We start from the raw sequence: 18,958 nt of genomic DNA on the forward strand, positions 1-18,958 counted from the left end.
TTTACAGTGCCCAGAGAAACTTCCTACATATAAACGCTGGTTCTGGTGTAAATGCATTCATTATTGGTGTTATCACTGGCCTTTACATAACCTAAGATTCGTGTGGTTCCGTTAAGACATAGGTAATATGACTCTGGGGGAGACTCTCACTAATGAACAGTAAGGGCAGCAAGCCTCAACTGTACTTAGAATTGGATACTGCAATGTTTTGATAGTATTTTCATTACGGTCTTCAAACAATTTCTTAACAATTGAGTTGTTAGCTAATTAGAAGTGCAGAACCAATACATGGCATCCTGTAAAAAAAAACCACGGGCTTAGTAACAAGCAAATAAAAAAATATAAAAACACTGGCTCTATAATGTGTCAATAAGCTCTGGACTTATGTAATCAGTGACTCTTAACTCTTGCTCCAAAAGGAAGTTAACATTTGTAGAGTCTTAAAAGATTATATAAAAAAGAAAAGCAAAACAGAAAACAAAAAATCTTTTAGACCTTCTAGTCCATCCCTAATGACTAATTCTCCATCATATATTTTCATCTATTTGGATTGTAAATGTTGCCCAGACCAGAGATGGCGGTGGCTCACACTAGGGTGTCAGTGGTGGAATGGTGAGGGGCAGATGAACTGGAGATATTTTGGTAGTACAGCCAAAGAGACCTACTAATATTTTGGATGCAGAAGGTTAGTAAGGAGAGAAATCCAGACGACTTTAAGATTTTTGGCCAGAGGGATTTTACCTTTTACCGACATACAGATGACCAAGGGAAGAGCAAAGTTGAGAGGATGAGTTATTCAAAATAGTATTATGGTCATGCCAAGCTATCAGCATTAAGGCATCCCTGTAGAGATGTCCTGTTGACATTTGTAATCCAGGCTGGATGTTTAAAAAAAATTGGTAACATATTAGTTTAGCAATTATTATTAATTCTTATTATTACCACGACTACATCGGGAAGTAAAAGCTCAGCAGCCTCCGGCTTTTCCTAACCCTTGAAAAAACCTCTAATATAAAAGGCATTTCTATCCAAAAGTTCCCATTCATCTCCGGCTCTGGGAACCGGGAGCGCCCCCTGTCCAATCAGCTTTCAAATCCCCTGCGACAGCGAGTGGGCGGGGCTCACCTAGACTCCTTGGCCTCCGCTTCTCCGGCTTGGCCACGTTAGAAGTCCCGCAGGTCCTTGAAGGTACACAAATCACCTATATATCCATTAGAAAAATGTAGAGTACATTATCACAATTTAAGCTTAATTAGATTAAATAATTTACAACATTTTTTTCGTATCATATATTTGTTTTATTTAGTTTCTTATTTTCTTCTATGAATATAGTAACCCCCTCCAAGCTTTACGGATCTGCGGGTCCTTTCCTCGCGCACGCGCAGTTGTTAGGGAGGGCGGGCCTGTTTCCGGGAGGCGCGTGGGGCTTGAGGCCGAGAACAGCCCTTGCTGCTACCAACATGGAGACTTTGTACCGTGTCCCGTTCTTAGTGCTCGAATGTCCCAACCTGAAGCTGAAGAAGCCGCCCTGGTTGCACATGCCGTCGGCCATGACTGTGTATGCTCTGGTGGTGGTGTCTTACTTCCTCATCACCGGAGGTAACTCGGGCTGTCGGGCCCGAGAGGCTGAGGCGCGGAGAACTGACCCGCCCCGGGAGGCGGGTCTGTTCCGCTGACTCTCAGTCGCGGGGGAAGCATAGCTCTGCTTTGGATCTTTTCTGAGGGTGGAGGGGAGTTCTGGGGTCCGAAGTGTTAACGTCCAAGTTTATTCGCCCTCACGCCCTGTCTTGAGAGAATTCGTGTTCTCACTCCCATTGCCTTTCTTCTCCTTCTAGCCCTCCCATCCCAGGGATCCGAGTCAAATATATTTTTCAAGGCCAAATTGTTGCTCTTTTTATTGCTTGCCATACGTTGTTTGATAAATGTCCTGGGAAAGCCTAGTTTGGCCAACTCCGTTTCCATGGTTGGTTGGTTGATAAAGGTCCTGGGAAGGTCTAATTTGGCCAACTCCGCTTCCATGGTTGGTCAAGAGCTTGTGGGACTTTTAAACTTGTCTTTGTCCTGGAATCTTGGAAGAGACTTGACAGTCTTTAGTTTTGTTGGCTCAAACCTACGGTTCTGTGTTGCCTTTTGCATGACCTAGAATAAATATCAGTGGAATTTTCTGAAATCACAGGTTTGATAAATATTTGAGATTGGAGATGAGATTTGCAGACGATACTGTATTTCAGTGGGCAGAAGTTGAGAATTAAAAAAATAAATAGCATTACTATTAAACGCTTCTGAATTGTCTATCATCTTATTCTGTCCTTTTCAAATAGAAAATTGCAAAGGGGCGTTGCCTTATGTACTGGTGAGTTGGCAATCCGGCTCCAGTCTTTTCAGAGCCACTACCCTTTCAGGCCACAGTTCCAAGATTTACTTAGAACTGTGCTACTGTGTACATTTAGATTTGGGGAAGTGGTGTATTTAACTTGGAAATTATAAAATTAATTTAGATTTTGGGAAGTGGTGTACTTAACCTGGAAATTATGAAATTAAAGCTACGGATTTGGGATAGCAAAAGTAGTTCTACTTTTAAGGGAGTGGCCATATAATTGTTATTTTCATAGATGTTTTGTGAGAATAGTTGGCACTGAAGCGGGAGGATTCAAACGGAGAGAGCTGAGTTCTAGAAGGCACCTTTGAATTTACCCCCTTCCCCCAATCTAGAATAGTGAGAATTAACTTACGTTCATTTAAATAAATTACATTTAAATATTTGAGTTACATTTAAATACTTTTTTGGTAACAAGATACTATCTAGCATTGCATTAGCATTAACCATTAACATTTGCTCATCAAGTTAATAGCTACTGTACTGAATAAACAAAATTTAAAATGCATGTGGCTTTTAAAAATAATAGACTTTTAAAAATAAATAATATAGAATAATTCAGTATTATTATTGAGTGCTCGCTTCGGCAGCACATATACTAAAATTGGAATGATAGGGAGAAGATTACCATGGTCCCTGTGCAAGAATGACTCGCAAATTCGTGAAGCGTTCCATATTTTTGCACAGTTCACGGAGGTCGTTGGACAAAAAAAAAAAGTCATTATTCAATAATAATAATGAATAATGCTAGTTTCTTTCCTGTAACCCTTACTTCCCTTGGAGTCAGATTCTTTGCGAGAAGCCTCAGTTTTCTTTGTGGCCCTCTTTTTTTCCCTGTTGATTATTGTAATGGGGAGATTCTCTGTCCCAACCATTGGGGGAAAGTGGAAAGGATGCCTTTTAGTGGCCAGGTCTATGAGGTATCTTGTATGATGAATTGATTTTGCCACTGGAAGGGAAGAAGTCTCTTCTAAAAACTGAGTGCACCTTTATAAATAAACTCTTTGTTGCTGACAAATAGTCAGCAAATAGATACTGAGTCCCGTTAAGTTTCAGGCACTAGGTACTGGAGATAATAGAACAAAACATAAGGACCCTGACCTCCTGAAGCTTATAATGTCATAGATGAGACATGTTAAATGTCACATAATTTTTTTGTCCATTAAAAATGGTCACAAAAACAGGCCAGGCGCAGTGGCTCACGCCTGTAATCCAACACCTTGGGAGCCTGAGCCAGTTGGATCATTTGAGCCCAGGAGTTCAAGGCCAGCCTGGGCAACATGGCGAAACCCTGTCTCTACTGAAAATACAAAAAATTAACCAGGCGTGGTGGTACACGCCTGTAGTCCCAGCTACTTGTGAGGCTGAGGCAGGAGAATTGCTTGTACCCGGGAGGTGAAGGTTGCAGTGAGCCGAGATGGTGCCACCGCACTCCAGCTTGGGCAACAGAGCAAGGCCCTGTTTCAAAAACAAAAAACAAACCCCAAAATTAGCTAAGCTTGGTGGCGCACGCCTGTAGTCCCAAGTAGCTGGGACTATGGTGCAGGAGTTTGAAGTGGGACGATCGCCTGAGCCTGGGAAGCTGAGGCTGCAGTAAGCTGTGATGGCACCACTGCACTCCAGCCAGGGTGACAGAGCAAGACCCAGCCCTCTCTCAAAAAATAAAAACAAACAAACAGCGGTTATAAATACGGTGAAAGAAAAGAACAAAAGGTTTTTGAGAAAATAAAGGGAGTTGGAAGCATCATCTGGATTGGACTGGATGTGATTCCTGAGGAAATGATATGTAAGCCAAAATCTGAAGAGTTCGGGGAAAGGATATGCTAGGGAGAGGGAAACGTAGGGCAAATGTGAGACCAAAAGACCAATTAGGTGGCCTTTGTAGTTGACTGAGACTATACAAGGTTTATGGTAGTGGAGATTAGGATAATGAAAGATATGTTGGAAGTAGATTCAGTAGGTCTTCAATTCACTGGGTGTAGGGGAAGAATGAAGTGGGAAGGAATCTTACAGGTTTCTGGTTTGAGCTCCTGAACAGATGGAAGTATCATTTCCTGAGATTGAGAAAACAAAGTTTTTGGTGGAAAATGGTGCACCAGAGGTTGTTTTGGGGTAAAATTAGTTGGATATGTCACATGTGCAGATGGGAATCTAGACCTGAGAAAAGAGGCCTGTGTTGAAGTTGGTCAACTAACAGACATTTCTGGAACTCCCATGAGACATTGAAGAGTATAGGCAAAGTCCAAAGTCCCTGTTCTTGAGGAGCTTACATGTAATTCTAATGGTACTGGCATTATTTGAGAGGCCTTGGCACATCACATTGAGAGTCTTTGGCACATCACATTGAGAGTCTTTAGCACATGAAATTGAAAGCCCTGGGAGTTCATTTTGGAGAGAAGTAGAAGAGGACAGTGGACCAATCCCTGAGGGCCTCCAACATTTAGTGGTTTTATAAAAGAAGAGGCCCAATAGAGAGGTAGCAAGAAAACATGAAGAGGAGTATCACAAAAGCCATAAGAAGAGGTGTTTTTCAGAAATTGGTTTAGTAAACTGGATTGAGTGCTTCTGAGAAGTCTCCTAAGATGAGAACTGAAAAGTGTCCATTGAATTTGACAACATGGAGATCATTGGTGACCTTAGAAAGAGCAGTATCAATGGTTGCAGCAGCCAGATTGGATTGAGTTGAAGAATGAAGGGTAAGTAAGAAAGGGGAGATGGCAAGTTTGCCTAAGTCTTCCAGAAGAAAGTCTGACTCCCTTTCAGAAAGCAAAGATAGAAATAGGATGTTAGCTAAGAGGATCTGAAGTCAAGGAGGGTTGATGTAGGGAAGGAGAGCTTGAAAATACAGGAGAGAGGAGAGATATCCAAAGGAATAAAGTCCCTGAGAGTCCAAGTGGGAATGGACTCCTGGTAATTGCAAAAGGGATCCCACATAATAGGAGGTGGGAATCTTCCTCTTTGTAGCTGGAAAGAAGGAGGTGAGAATGGATGCAGGTACCAGGTATTTGTAGATTTGGTGGGGAAAAGACAAGGGAATTCCTATAGAATTGTTTTGTCAGGCTAGGATAAGGGAGATAGGCTTGTTATGCTTAAGAAAAGCTGGAGATGAAGATGTTTGAGAACAGCGGAGAAGGTAGAGTAGATGTTGACAGTGGGAGATTGAGAAAACTATTAGTGCTGATTAACATGAATGTTAATGATCACGATGACATTATGACATAATGGTGGGCATTAATGTTAATGATTATGAATCTCTAGTATTGCCATTCTGCCTGATGGCGTGGTTTTAAAATGTCTCCTTGTTTTACATTTAAGCAATTTCTCTAGTTATTTTTCAATTTACAGAAACAAATCTAAGCATATCTGAGACAATTTTTGTGAACTGAAGTAGAGCCTTTAATTTTAAATCCCCTTTATACTAAAGTCATTCCTGAGTATTAGCAACTCTTATTGGATGAATTTCCTTTATGAAATTTGTACTTCATTTAGATATCATACAGTTTTCAAAGTAATTCTAAAACATTGAGTTGAATGTCTGAATGATTTATCAGAACCTTAGATGAGTTGGGCCACATTTGGTTATAATAATACAATCAAAGCATTCCTATTTAAAAGTAAATGAACCTTGGCTGGGTGCAGTGGCTCACACCTGTAATCCCAGCACTTTGGGAGACTGAGGCAGGTGGATCACCTGAGGTCAGGAGTTCGAGACCAGCCTGACCAATATGGTGAAATCCCGTCTCTACTAAAAATACAAAAATTAGCTGGGCGTGGTGGTGGGCGCCTGTAGTCCCAGCTACTCGGGAGGCTGAGGCAGGAGAATTGCTTCAACTTGGGTGGCGGAGTTTGGCAGTAAGCCAAGTGGCGCCACCGCACTCTCAGCCTGGGTGACAGAGTGAGACTGTGTCTCAAAAAAAAAGTAAATGAACCTTAAGAGACAATGAAAACTATAATCCTATTTTCAAAAATTAGTAATACAATCTAATCTGCTCTGTTGTCTTTCTTATAGGAATAATTTATGATGTTATTGTTGAACCTCCAAGTGTCGGTTCTATGACTGATGAACATGGACATCAGAGGCCAGTAGCTTTCTTGGCCTACAGGTAGAAGATACCTTTTTGAATGATTTGGTGGTGGGAAAGAAGGTTGCTGTGGTATGCCAACTTATTTAAAAATAGAGTAAAACCTATGGGATCCATGTGTATTTAGACAACAGCTGTTTTAAAATGCTGGATTCTGAAATGGCAGAAAGTGAGTCAAGAACAAGAGTATATTATTTATTTATTAAGAAATAAAGTATTTCATAATGATGTATCACCAATTTACAGTAGGGTGTCAGTTTAAACTACATTTATAGATTGTTCTGGGGGTCAGCGAACTATAGCTGCTTTTTTCTTTTCCCCAAAAAAGTTTTATTGGAAGTAAGCATGCCCATGTGTTTTATATGATCTATGGCTGCTTTTAAGCTACAGTGGCTGAGTTGAGTAAGTATGACACAAACCATATACCCTGCAAGCCTAAGATATTTACTATATGGGTATTTAAGAAAATATTTTTGGACTATACCCTGGTCTATACCATTAAATAACAAAAGTATTTTTGAGACTTGAGCGTTCTATTTAATCAGTGAAACCCCATTCCAGTGTGGTTTTGTTCACCTGAACAATGCTTATATTGCTTTCTAAAATTTACTTGATAAATATCTACCAAAACATAGCTATATATTTATATTTGCAGTAATGCTATTTATGCATAGAATATTTCTGGAAAGATTTATTAGTATTCTCTGTGGAGGGGAGTTAATGACAGGTTGATGGTAGGGTGGCTTTTCATAGTGCCCTCTTTCACACTGTTTGAATTTTGAACTTGGTACATATATTGTGTTTTCAGTGAAAACAATTGACCAAAAAAAAAAATACCCTGTTTACATATGCCTATGTATAATCATCCCTTTAACGAGAAATTTTCTTCTTGAGGTCCCTGAACTATGAGAATTTGATAAAAGCTCTGTATCCCTAGAAAAATCACACACACACACACACACACACACACTTTTACATATAATTATAGGGGTTTGTAGTTCACTGAAGTTCTTATGGGGCTCATGGAGCCTTATTTAAGAACAGTTTCTTTTTAAAATATTTCCATTTGAAACAAGAAGTTTATTATTATTAACATAAAACTTCAAGAAACACATCTAACCAATTCAAAATTGGTTTGAAATTGATAGTAGAAATTTAAATAGCATAACTTTTAAAAAAAAAGCTAACCTAGACCGGGCGCGGTGGCTCACGCCTCTAATCCCAGCACTTTGGGAGGCCGAGGTGGGCGGATCACGAGGTCAGGAGATTGGGACTATCCTGGCTAACCCGGTGAAACCCCGTCTCCACTAAAAATACAAAAAATTAGCCAGGCATGGTGGCACGCGCCTGTAGTCCCAGCGATCTGGGAGGTGGAGGTTGCAGTGAGCCGAGATCGTGCCACAGCACTCCAGCCTGGGCGACAGCAAGACTCCATCTCAAAAAAAAAAAAGCTAAGCTAAAGTTCTGGGTAAAGCGTTCGTATACATAAAATATGAGTATTTATTTTACATAAACAGTTGTGTTAGTTGAGGTTTTACAACTTTTTTTGAATGTGAACTCCATGAAGACAAAGATTTTTGTCTGTTTTATTCATTGTTGTATATCCCCCAGAACCTAAAACAGTGCTTGCTACCTAATAGACTCAATAAATATCTGTTGAATGGACAGATGAATATCCAGAGGTATAGTAAAATAGTTGTAAGGCTAAGAATAAGAAATATAGCACAAAAATGTTTTGGCACAAAAACGGAAATAGGAATTTCTATTTAAGGGGAAACATTTCTATTTATTATCTTTCTATGGTCATTCTTTTCTTTTCCAGAGTAAATGGACAATATATTATGGAAGGACTTGCATCCAGCTTCCTATTTACAATGGGAGGTTTAGGTTTCATAATCCTGGACCGATCGAATGCACCAAATATCCCAAAACTCAATAGATTCCTTCTTCTGTTCATTGGATTCGTCTGTGTCCTATTGAGTTTTTTCATGGCTAGAGTATTCATGAGAATGAAACTGCCGTAAGTTATTTGTGTAATCAGCACCTTATGTTGCAAATTGGTAAAATGATTACCTGCAAAATGTAACGTCATAGGACATTTAATTTAACTTTCATTTACATGGGTGAAAAATCCAGAAACCAAATATATTTGTAACTTGGTCAGGTTACAGCTATAGTTAATAAAAATTGAAACTAATAGATCTTCTTAGTTGTTATCCCCATGAATGTTCATGAGAGAAAATTTAGTTACTTTGTCCTGGTATCAATGACTGAAGATAGTCATTCTTTCTTTTTTTTTTTCTTCTTTTTTTTTTTTTTGAGACAGAGTTTCGCTCTTGTTGCCCAGGCTGGAAATGCAATGGCACAATCTTGGCTCACTGCAACCTCTGTCTCCCGGGCTCAAGTGATGCTCCTGCCTCAGCCTTCTGAGTAGCCGGGATTACAGGCATGCACCACAGCACTCAGCTATTTTTTGTATTTTTAGTAGAGATGGGGTTTCGCAGTGTTGACCAGGCTGATTTTGAACTCCTGAGCTCAGGTGATCCTCCTGCCTCGGCCTTCCAAAGTGCTGGGATTATAGGCATGAGCTACCGTGCCTAGCTGTCATTGTTTCTTTAAAATGCCTTTTGGCTAATCTGTAACACAGGATTTCAGTAGTATTAATGTAGGGAATAGCTTCAGATCACTCACTGTTGCCGCTCTTTGAATATTGGTGGGAAGAAAACCCATTATGCCTTGTAAGGGAAAAGAGAGTTATTGCCTTTCAAAAAGATAGGAAAAGGATATTTATATATTTTTGTGTGTGTGTGTGTGTATGTGTGTGTGTTTAATGTGTATTTAAAGATTATTTTGATTCAGAAAACTTTTCAGTATCTTTAGAAGAAAAATAAGATGGTTTATGGCATCTTTCATAATTCTGTTTAAGATTATTTACTTGAAATGTGAACAAATACAATCACATTTCCATATATTCTAATTTAATTCATGGATGCATTAGTAACTACAGTAATGACAGGAAATTTGGGCAAGCATACCACAAATATTAGCTCTTAGTATTTTATTTTTAGTATTTTATTTTTTAGGGACTGTGTTAAACATCAAGTGTCAACTATACTGATTTCTTAGTGTGTTTGAATTTTACAAATTCACTTGTTCTGTGACTTAACCTGTCCATTGTCTGTAACACACCTGGGGTAGAATGGGCAAAAGTACATGATGATCCCACAATCATCGTGTTCCCATTTTAGTCCTGGCAGGATGGGAGGGAAAGCATGGAGTTCTTTGTCAGCTGAATATCTGTGTGGCCATATAGCTGCCTCAGTTTCCTCTGGCAGCAGCTCTTTTTTTTTTTTTTTTTTTTTTTGAGATGGAGTCTCACATTGTTGCCCAGGCTGGAGTGCAGTGGTGCAATCTCGGCTCACTGCAACCTCTGCCTCCCAGGTTCAAGAGATTTTCCTGCCTCAGCCTCACAAGTAGCTGGGATTACAGCCTCAGCCTCCCAAGTAGCTGGGATTACAGGCGCCTGCCACCACACCCAGCTAATTTTTTTTGTATTTTTAGTAGAGACAAGTTTTCACTATGTTGGCCAGGCTGTTCTGGAACACTTGACTTCGTGATCCACCCGCCTCAGCCTCCCAAAGTGCTGGGATTATAGGTGTGAGCCACTGTGCCCGGCCAGCAGCTCTTATTTTCATTTGGGGAAGGCATTTCTGGCCATTGGCTAAATTGTATGAAGACTAAGGTACTCCAGCCTCTTCTTTTTGTTCCTTGTTTTTCTGCTTCTAGTGGAAGTAAGTCACCATAGCCTGGTAAGGTGTACTGGTATAGAAAAGACTGAAGTTTTCATTAGCAGAGCAAGAAAAGAAGCGACTCCCAGATAGAATAAAGAGGTTACTGAAAGGCTCGTGCCTGTAATCCCAGCACTTTGGGAGGCTGAAGCGGGCGGATCACAAGGTCAGGAGATCAAAACCATCCTGGCTAACATGGTGAAACCCCATCTCTTACTAAAAATACAAAAAATGAGCCAGGCATGGTGTCGGGTGCCTGTAGTCCCAGCTACTTGGGAGGCTGAGGCAGGAGAATGGCATGAACCCAGGAGGCAGAGCTTGCAGTGAGCCAGGATCATGCCACTGCACTCCAGCCTGGGCGACAGAGTAAGACTCCATCTCAAAAAAAAAAAAAGAAAAGAAAATTTACAACCAAAACAAAAGAAACCTTTGGAGGCATGTGTCAGAACAGAGAAAGTGTCCTGGTTTTGCTTATAGAATCAAATATGTTCTCATTCTACCTACTGTTTTCATTCTACATAGTGTTTTCCTTCTTTATAGTTTTAGGTCCTCTTCCTAGGAGTGAGTCTATTAAGAAAATAGGTGTTTATCTTTTAGCTTTGGCATTTGACTTTCAGGATAATAGAGCTATCTGCTACTGACAGAAAAGCTTTGACAAGTGTTTAATACTCTGGATTGCCTTCATCTTACTTTTGCAATCATTTATGTGAACATTTGTCTTCCTGTCCGCATTCTATAGGCTAGTATGTAACATCGTTGACTAAATCCAAACTTTAGGCTAGGGAAAAAGGGTATACTTTCTGGGTTTCAGTTGTAGATTATGTTTAGATCTAATCAAAACAGGACAGTGGTCCAAACAGAAAATTGCTATTTTCTGTATCTTGTTATGCAGCTAAATCTAGGATTTGAATTTTTAAGATGAATTTATGGTTCCCTTTGTGATATCATTTCTCATCTGCAGCTCCTAATGCCTGGTACCTTGGGTATGGAGTGAGGAGAGACAATGGACAGTTTTATATAAGAAATGGAAGTAATGATACTATCTTTCTTGGAATATTTGCAGGCCCCAGAGGAGATGATGAGCAAGGACTGTTGGCCTGTATTACACACAACAGGGTTGTAGTTACTATCCCAGCAAGGAAAGGGTGTATCTTTCTTCTTTCATGCAAATTATCTATGATGACCTAACAGTTTGATTATAGTGAGTGGACTTAACCACAACAATAAAAAAGATGTCAAAAAAACACCAATAGCCACTGGTTTTTCCAAATCAACTATGTTTCTAGCATCTGAGATAAAGGATGGCTGTATCATAAGATGCACCATGATAACCTCCAGGGTGGAATTCTTTTTTACAAAGATGTTACCTTTAGCGAGAGATGCCTTTGAAAAGGAGAAAACAGTAGCACTGAAACAGTATTACTGGTTCTGTTTTCTGATTTATGCTTTTTTGAAATACCTGATGTTTCCCCTATTGATATAATTTTACTAATTAAAACATGTTTTATTTGATGTCTTGAGTTTTGAAGAAACATCGAAAATGAATGACTGTTGGCTGGGCACAGTGACTCAGGCCTGTAATCCCAGCATTTTGGGAGGCCGAGGTGTGCAGATCACTTGAGGTCAGGAGTTCAAGACCAGCCTGGTCAACATGGTGAAACCCAGTCTCTACTAAAAAATAAAAAAATTAGCTGGGCGTGGTAGTACACACCTGTAATCCCAGCTATTTGGGAGGCTGAGGCACGAGAATTGCTTGAACCCAGGAGGCAGAGGTTGCAGTGAGTCGAAATTGTGCCACTGCATTCCAGGCTCAGTGACAGAGTGGGACTCCATCTCAAAAAAAAAAAAAAAAAAAAAGAATAAAGAATGATTGTTTATTAGCTTTGCACACATAGCAGTACATTTAAAAGGAAAAAATTAAACTGTAGTCCCTAATATTTTTATTAGTACAGTCTCAAAGGAGTAATTTTCACTGTGAAAATGAAAATATTCTAATATAATTTATGAGATAATGTATGTGAAATCATGTATGTATGCATCTGTATGTTCACTGCATTTTAAATATACATAGACTCAAAGGAAATAATGTTCGGTTACTGAGTAGAAGACTGGTACACGTTTGAACTTGATTCTTCTGAAAAAATAATGAATCTTCATTAGATTGTCTTTAGCCTCCACTCTTAGGGCAGCTTTAACTTAAAAGCAGAATCTTTTTCTTTTCTTTTCTTTTCTTTTTTCCTTTTTTGAGACAGAGTCTTGCTCTATCACCCAGGCTAGAGTGCAATGGCGCGGTCTTGGCTCACTGCTACCTCCACCTCCCAGGTTCAAGCCATTCTCCTGCCTCAGCCTCCCGAGTAGCTGGTATTACAGGCATGCGCCACTGTGCCAGGCTAATTTTTGTATTTTTAGTAGAGACAAGGTTTTGCCATTTTGGCAGAGGCTGGTCTCGAACTGCTGACCTCAAGTGATCTGCCTGCCTCGGCCTCCCAAAGTGCTGGGATTACAGGCGTGAGCCACCATGCCCAGCCAAAAGCAGAATCTTAAAAAAAAATAAAAATAAAAGGTGGCCTGTGGTGGCATGGTAATGCCCTAAAGTCAGGCGAGGTGTTCCAATTGGAGATGGAGGGATGGGTTCCTACATTCAGGCAAGTCTGTTATAAAGCTGTATAAAACTACTTGAAATAGATACTATCATATAATTGAGGACAAAAGGTCTGCCTTATTTCAGCTGGCAAAAATGGCTTTTTAGCAATTTCACCTAGTGTTTATTAAGCTTGAGAAGAAAAGCTAAGGATCTTCTGGATGAATCCTGAGATCATGGGATCAGTTCAGAAAACAAGTTCTCTTAAAGGGAGAAAGGAATAAAAAATATGAATGTAATAATATTTAAACTAACATCATTTAGGGAATGATATGATGCATATATGTGATTCCATGTAATTGAAAATACATAAATACTAAAACATTGCATTCATTTTCGACAGATCTCTTTCTAAAGTGTTTGTTGTATTACACATTAACACTCACATTTGTATGTAGCAAATATTTATTATTTGATAACTATTATTTGCTGGACACTGTGAGATTAAACATAATTTAACCTTCTCCACTGAGGTCATTTCACATTTCTGTTATGCATAGTACTACTTTTCAGTTTTGTTGGTTTCACTGGCCTGTCACTTGTCATGGTGATCAGTATATACCTATTGTAATTTCATCCTTTCCCTCTTCTTCTTTTCAGTTTGCTGGTTATTCTATGACTTGAGGGAATAGATAACCTAGCTATTAATTACCTTTTAAATCAGTTCTGGCTGAAGGAGAGCTTAATGGCTTGGCTTTGTAACCATACTTTCAGATGTTTGAGAATCTCTTTCATTTCCTTCCAGATTTGGAGCTATATTTTAGAGAGTTAAGGCTGTAGAGAAACTAGCAGCTGGATTGTTTCAGCGACTAAAAAGCTGATATCCGAGGTTCATTTTTAGCAAATAAGGGACGTAATTCATTCTAAAGAAACAAAACATTTGTACAGCTGCTGAGGACAATGTATAGTAGAGAGGGTGAGGAATTTGGAGTCCAGTTTTGGCCTGCCACTTAATAGCTCTGAGACTTTGGATTAGTTCTGTGAACTCTCTTGGCCTCAGGTTCCAAACCTGTTAAATGAAGTATTAATGTACCTTGGGGAGTTACAGTTGTCAAGATTAAATGAGGTGTGCTCTCAATCATAATGTAAGTGTTAATCAATGTCAGTGTTTTCATTCTAAAGATAGAGTCCTAAAAGTTCTGTTTCAAGTTAGATTATGGCCACAGTTTCAAAAATAAATGAATAAACCATTACTGTTTTGGTTTTGTTTCGTTTTGAGACGGAGTCTCGCTCTGTTGCCCAGGCTGGAGTGCAGTGGCGTGATCTCGGCTCACTACAAACTCTGCCTCCTAGGTACATACCATTCTCCTGCCTCAGCCTCCCTAGTAGCTGGGACTACAGGCGCCCGCCACCATGCCCAGCTCATTTTTTGTATTTTTAGTAGAGATGGGGTTTCACCGTGTTAGCCAGTGATCTCCTAACCTCGTGATCCGCCTGCCTCGGCCTCCCAAAGTGCTAGGATTACAGGCGTGAGCCACCGTGCCCAGCCTGAATAAACCATTACTGTTTCTAAAAGAAGAAAGTGAGGTTTCCATTTCTAGGACCATTGGAGTGGGTAGTAGACCAGGAGTGAGGAGACTTGTGTTTTAATGCTGGTTCTGTTCTTTTCTGGCCTTGTGATTTTGAGCAAACCACTTAATTGCTGTCACACTCTTCATCTGTAAAATGAGACTAATCCTTGTTTCACACACCTTTTTAAGATTGTTGCAAGGGTTAAATGCAATAATGAATGTGGTAGTGTTTTGAGAAGTTTCTGTTAGTGCTAACCTAGCACAGTGCTTTCCTTAATATACAGAGGCACTGAGTGATGATTGAAAGAATGGCCTTAAAGATTAAATAGAAGGTCCTTCATGGTGGCTTCTCCTGTCTCTAGTTGGTTTTTGAGTTCTTGATTTACTTTTTATTGTATTTATCTACGGTTTTACTTATGTAAAATTCTCACAGGCCTGAATATAAGATTATGAAATTTTCTGGGTCAAGAGAGGGGGCTAAATGATTGAGTATATATTATAGTAAGTGTATTTCAACAATTTTATTTTTATTTCTTACCAAGAAGTATAGTAATGTATTTGTTCTTCTTTTCTTTTTTCTAACATGGTATCGTTATAGCATTATAATATTTCTTAGTATCTCCAAAATTGTCCTTAAGGTAAAACTATTTTAAGTTTGGCAGCTTTGAACAGGACATGTCTATTTAAATATTCTTTTCTATCTAAATATAGGTTGACAAGCATGGGTCACCCACTGGTTACAAGGAAGGATACCATAATATATAGCTATATTAAGAGATAGAGTACAAAGTGTATATTCACATATAGGTATATGCAAATGACAAGAAGTTACTCCTAATGAGTCTTTAGTACCCTTGTTTCATAGTGTAAGCTAGCTGTTGGGTAACTTCTACTACAGAGTGCAGATATTAGTGGATGCTTGCTTAAAACCTTCTTGAACCTTTTTTTTTTTCTTGTGAAGCTTATGTTTTAAAGTATCCTTTTTGTGACACATCAGGCATTATAGTAGCAAATTTATGTGAGGTCTTTAAATTCAATGTATATATCCAAAGAACCTTTTAATTTTTAATTTTTTTTTTTTTTTTTTTTTGTGGGGGACGGAGTCTGGCTCTGTTGCCAGGCTGGAGTGCAGTGGCATGATCTCGGTTCACTGCAATCTCCGCCTCCCAGGTTCAAGTGATTCTCCAGCCTCGGCATCCTGAGTAGCTGGGACTACAGGCGTGCACTACCACACCCAGGTAATTTTTGTATTTTTAGTAGAGATGGGGTTTCACTGTGTTGGCCAGGATGGTTTCAATCTCTTGACCTCGTGATCCGCCTGCCTCAGCCTCCCAAAGTGCTGGGATTACAGGCGTGAGCCACTGTGCCCAGCCAAACCTTTTTATTTTTAAATTTTTGTTCAGTTTTGGATTTGGGAGGAGGTGAGAAGTATCTGGGTGTCAAGATGGTTGTGTTAGATGAAAGTTCTCTTTACTCAGAGTGTGTGGATTGGCCAGGCTGATATAGCAGAAAGAAAAGAGTGTGTGAGTTCTAGGTTGATTGCATTGGCTGAACATAAGTCTAATCATACAGGGAGTCCAGTGAGTTCAGAAGCCAAAAGGGAGGCAAGTCACATTTTTGAGTGTTTGCTGTGTGCCAAGCACTGGAGGAGACCTCAGTATTGTCAAGTAGTTTTTAAATCCTACGTTACCAGTGAAGAAACTTGGGACTCTAAAAATAGCAGCTAACATTTGTCAAGTGCATGTAACTATGAGTAGCAATTACTATATGAGTAGATTCTCTTATAATCCTTAAAACCCTTTGAGGTAACTCCATTTTACAGATGAGGAAACTGAGTGAGGTTTGCCAGGCTCATGCAGTAAGTGGTAGAAGCAGGGTCAAAAGAAGAGGCGTTCTGAAGCCGTCAGTGAGTATAAGGTGTTGTAAACCTTTTTTTTTTTTTTTTTTTTTTTTTGAGACGGAGTCTTGCACTATTGCCCAGGCTGGAGCACGGGGTTTCACCGTGTTAGCCAGGATGTTTTGTTTTGTTTTTTCTTTTTTTTTTTTGAGATGGAGTTTCACTCTGTTTGCCCAGGCTGGAGTGCAATGGCACAATCTTGGCTCACTGCAACCTCCACCTCCTGGGTTCAAGCAATTCTCCTGCCTCAGCCTCCTAAGTAGCTGAGATTACAGGCGTCTGTCACCACGCCCAGCTAATTTTTGTAGTTTTAGTAGAGGTGGGTTTTCACCATGTTGGCTAGGCTGGTCTCGAACTCCTGACCTGGTGCTCCACCTGCCTCGGCTTCCCAAAGTGCTGGGATTATAGGCATGAGCTACCATGCCCAGCCCAACCCTTTCTTAATGCGGATACTTGTACCTAATTTTTCCATTTTTTTTTCCTGATCCTGTAGATTCTTAATTAATAATAGACTTTAAGGGTTTATTGCCAAAGGAAAGGTTTGGAACTTTTATAACACCAGATTTAATGCTTTAATTTAAAGGGGATTTCAGGGCCTAACTTGCACATTTAATAAAAGGATCTCCTGTTTGACCAGCATGAAGTTTGACCTTACCAGCAGGTACAGCTAAAGCTCCTAACTGTTATCCAGACATTTCCTAAAGTATTAGAGGTTCAGGGGCAGATGTTTGTGCACACTTTTTTGAAGTCTCAGAGGCTCACCTCCCAGTCCTGAATAGCTTCTGATTCTCCCACTTCTCTTCTGGTAATATTAGAGTTTTTAGAAATCCAAACCAGTTTCTTTACATAAAAAAACATTTTGATTTTGTTGCACTTCTGAGAGCCTAAAATAGATTGATTCTGACTCTTAACTTTAACTTTTAGATATCATTTTCTTTTCTTTACTTCCTTTTCTTATTCTGTGTTGTTTGGCATACTGCTTTGTAACTTTAAGAGGGAAGGGCCAGGTGCGGTGGCTTACACCTGTAATTCCAGCACTTTGGGAGGCCGAGGTGGATGGATTAACTGAGGTCGCGCATTTGAGACCAGTCTGGCCAAGATGGTGAAACCCCGTGTCTACTAAAAATAGAAAAAGTTAGCTGGGCGTGGTGGCGGTCACCTGTAATCCCAGCTACTTGGGAGGCTGAGGCAGGAGAATCGCTTGAACCCAGGAGGCAGAGGTTGCAGTGAGCCGAGATTGCACCATTGCACTCTAGCCTGGGCAACAAGAGCAAAACTCCATCTCAAAAAAAAAAAAAAAACTTTGCCGGGCTTCACGCGTGTAATCCCAGCAGTTTGGAAGGCCAAGGCAGGAGGATCACCTGAAGTCAGGAGTTCCAGACCAACCTGGCCAACATGGCGAAAACCTGTCTCTATAAAAATACAAAAGTTAGCTAGGTGTGGTGGCACGCTCCTGTAATCCCAGCTACTTGGGAGGCTGAGGCAGGAGAACCACTTGAATCCGGGAGGGGGAGATTGCAGTGAGCTGAGATCACATCATTGCACTCCAGCCTGGGTGACAAGAGCAAAACTCCGTCTCAAAAAAAAAAAAGGAAAAAGAGGGAAGGATAGTAGAACTGAGGCTCAGTAATTTATTTGTATATTGGGGGAGGGGGGCAAAATATGAAATAAGGACCATAATAAAGAATCACGCAATTATATTTTTGGATTGTTATTTGATATATCATAAAATTTGTTTTGGCATTTTGAAATACTATAATAAGAGAATATAAAAACAATTCTTTTCACTTTTTGTGCTTATAATTATATTTCTGCAGGGGCTATCTGATGGGTTAGAGTGCCTTTGAGAAGAAATCAGTGGATACTGGATTTGCTCCTGTCAATGAAGTTTTAAAGGCTGTACCAATCCTCTAATATGAAATGTGGAAAAGAATGAAGAGCAGCAGTAAAAGAAATATCTAGTGAAAAAACAGGAAGCGTATTGAAGCTTGGACTAGAATTTCTTCTTGGTATTAAAGAGACAAGTTTATCACAGAATTTTTTTTCCTGCTGGCCTATTGCTATACCAATGATGTTGAGTGGCATTTTCTTTTTAGTTTTTCATTTCTTAAAATATATTCCATATCTACAACTATAATATCAAATAAAGTGATTATTTTTTACAACCCTCTTAACTTTTTTGGAGATGACATTTCTGGTTTTCAGAAATTAACATAAAATCCAGAAGCAAGATTCCATCAGCTGAGAACTCTGGACAGCTGATCAGCTTTACCTATGGTGCTTTGCCTTTAACTAGAGTGTGTGATGGTAGATTATTTCAGATATGTATGTAAAACTGTTTCCTGAACAATAAGATGTATGAACGGAGCAGAAATAAATACTTTTTCTAATTAATACCTTTTATATTTGTTTTTTAACTGACAGTGTTAAGTTTTTGGTCTATTAATCATTCATTCCCATCTTATGACTTTCTTTAGCTACTTTTGGTAGCCTAAGATTTCAAAATATGGTTGGCAGGATGCCTTGAGAATTAGCATCTTTATATCCTTGTAAATATTCAAGCACAGGCTGCGTATCTATGTCAGAGTTGTCAATGTGAATGTGCTAGATGAGCACATGTAAAAACATCTCTGGGGCCGGGTGCGGTGGCTCACACCTATAA

At 39.6% G+C, this 18,958-nt stretch overlaps 1 protein-coding gene and 1 non-coding gene across 4 annotated transcripts; both read left to right on the forward strand.

The window, feature by feature from the left end:
- Positions 1-1,378: 1,378 nt before the first annotated feature.
- Positions 1,379-18,690, forward strand: OSTC (oligosaccharyltransferase complex non-catalytic subunit). 3 transcript variants are annotated; one of them, XM_001137201.8, is made up of 4 exons: positions 1,379-1,599; positions 6,387-6,480; positions 8,282-8,479; positions 18,114-18,690. In XM_001137201.8, the coding sequence occupies exons 1-4, from the start codon at positions 1,461-1,463 to the stop codon at positions 18,130-18,132; spliced, it is 450 nt and encodes a 149-aa protein (XP_001137201.1). In that variant the 5' UTR covers positions 1,379-1,460; the 3' UTR covers positions 18,133-18,690. The 3 variants fall into 3 exon arrangements, with proteins under 3 accessions (XP_001137201.1, XP_054539234.1, XP_016807470.1); XM_054683259.2 differs by lacking the exon at positions 18,114-18,690 and adding an exon at positions 14,108-14,411 and having other exon boundaries at positions 1,387-1,599; XM_016951981.4 differs by lacking the exon at positions 8,282-8,479 and having other exon boundaries at positions 1,387-1,599.
- Positions 2,952-3,058, forward strand: LOC112209024 (U6 spliceosomal RNA). Its single transcript, XR_002943712.1, has one exon. It is a non-coding gene; the product is annotated as a U6 spliceosomal RNA (small nuclear RNA).
- Positions 18,691-18,958: the final 268 nt, after the last annotated feature.

The sequence above is a fragment of the Pan troglodytes genome, chromosome 3, assembly GCF_028858775.2.
Source record: "Pan troglodytes isolate AG18354 chromosome 3, NHGRI_mPanTro3-v2.0_pri, whole genome shotgun sequence".
Taxonomy (NCBI): Eukaryota; Metazoa; Chordata; class Mammalia; order Primates; family Hominidae; genus Pan; species Pan troglodytes.

What these genes read in the sequence shown, in the direction of transcription:
- OSTC (XM_054683259.2), top strand. Translation starts at nt 1,461, where the DNA reads ATGGAGACTTTGTACCGTGTCCCGTTCTTAGTGCTCGAATGTCCCAAC. An exon ending in GTAGCTTTCTTGGCCTACAG is followed by an intron (nt 6,481 to 8,281) that starts GTAGAAGATACC and finishes TTTCTTTTCCAG; the next exon opens with AGTAAATGGACAATATATTA. An exon ending in TTCATGAGAATGAAACTGCC is followed by an intron (nt 8,480 to 14,107) that starts GTAAGTTATTTG and finishes TTTCGTTTTGAG; the next exon opens with ACGGAGTCTCGCTCTGTTGC.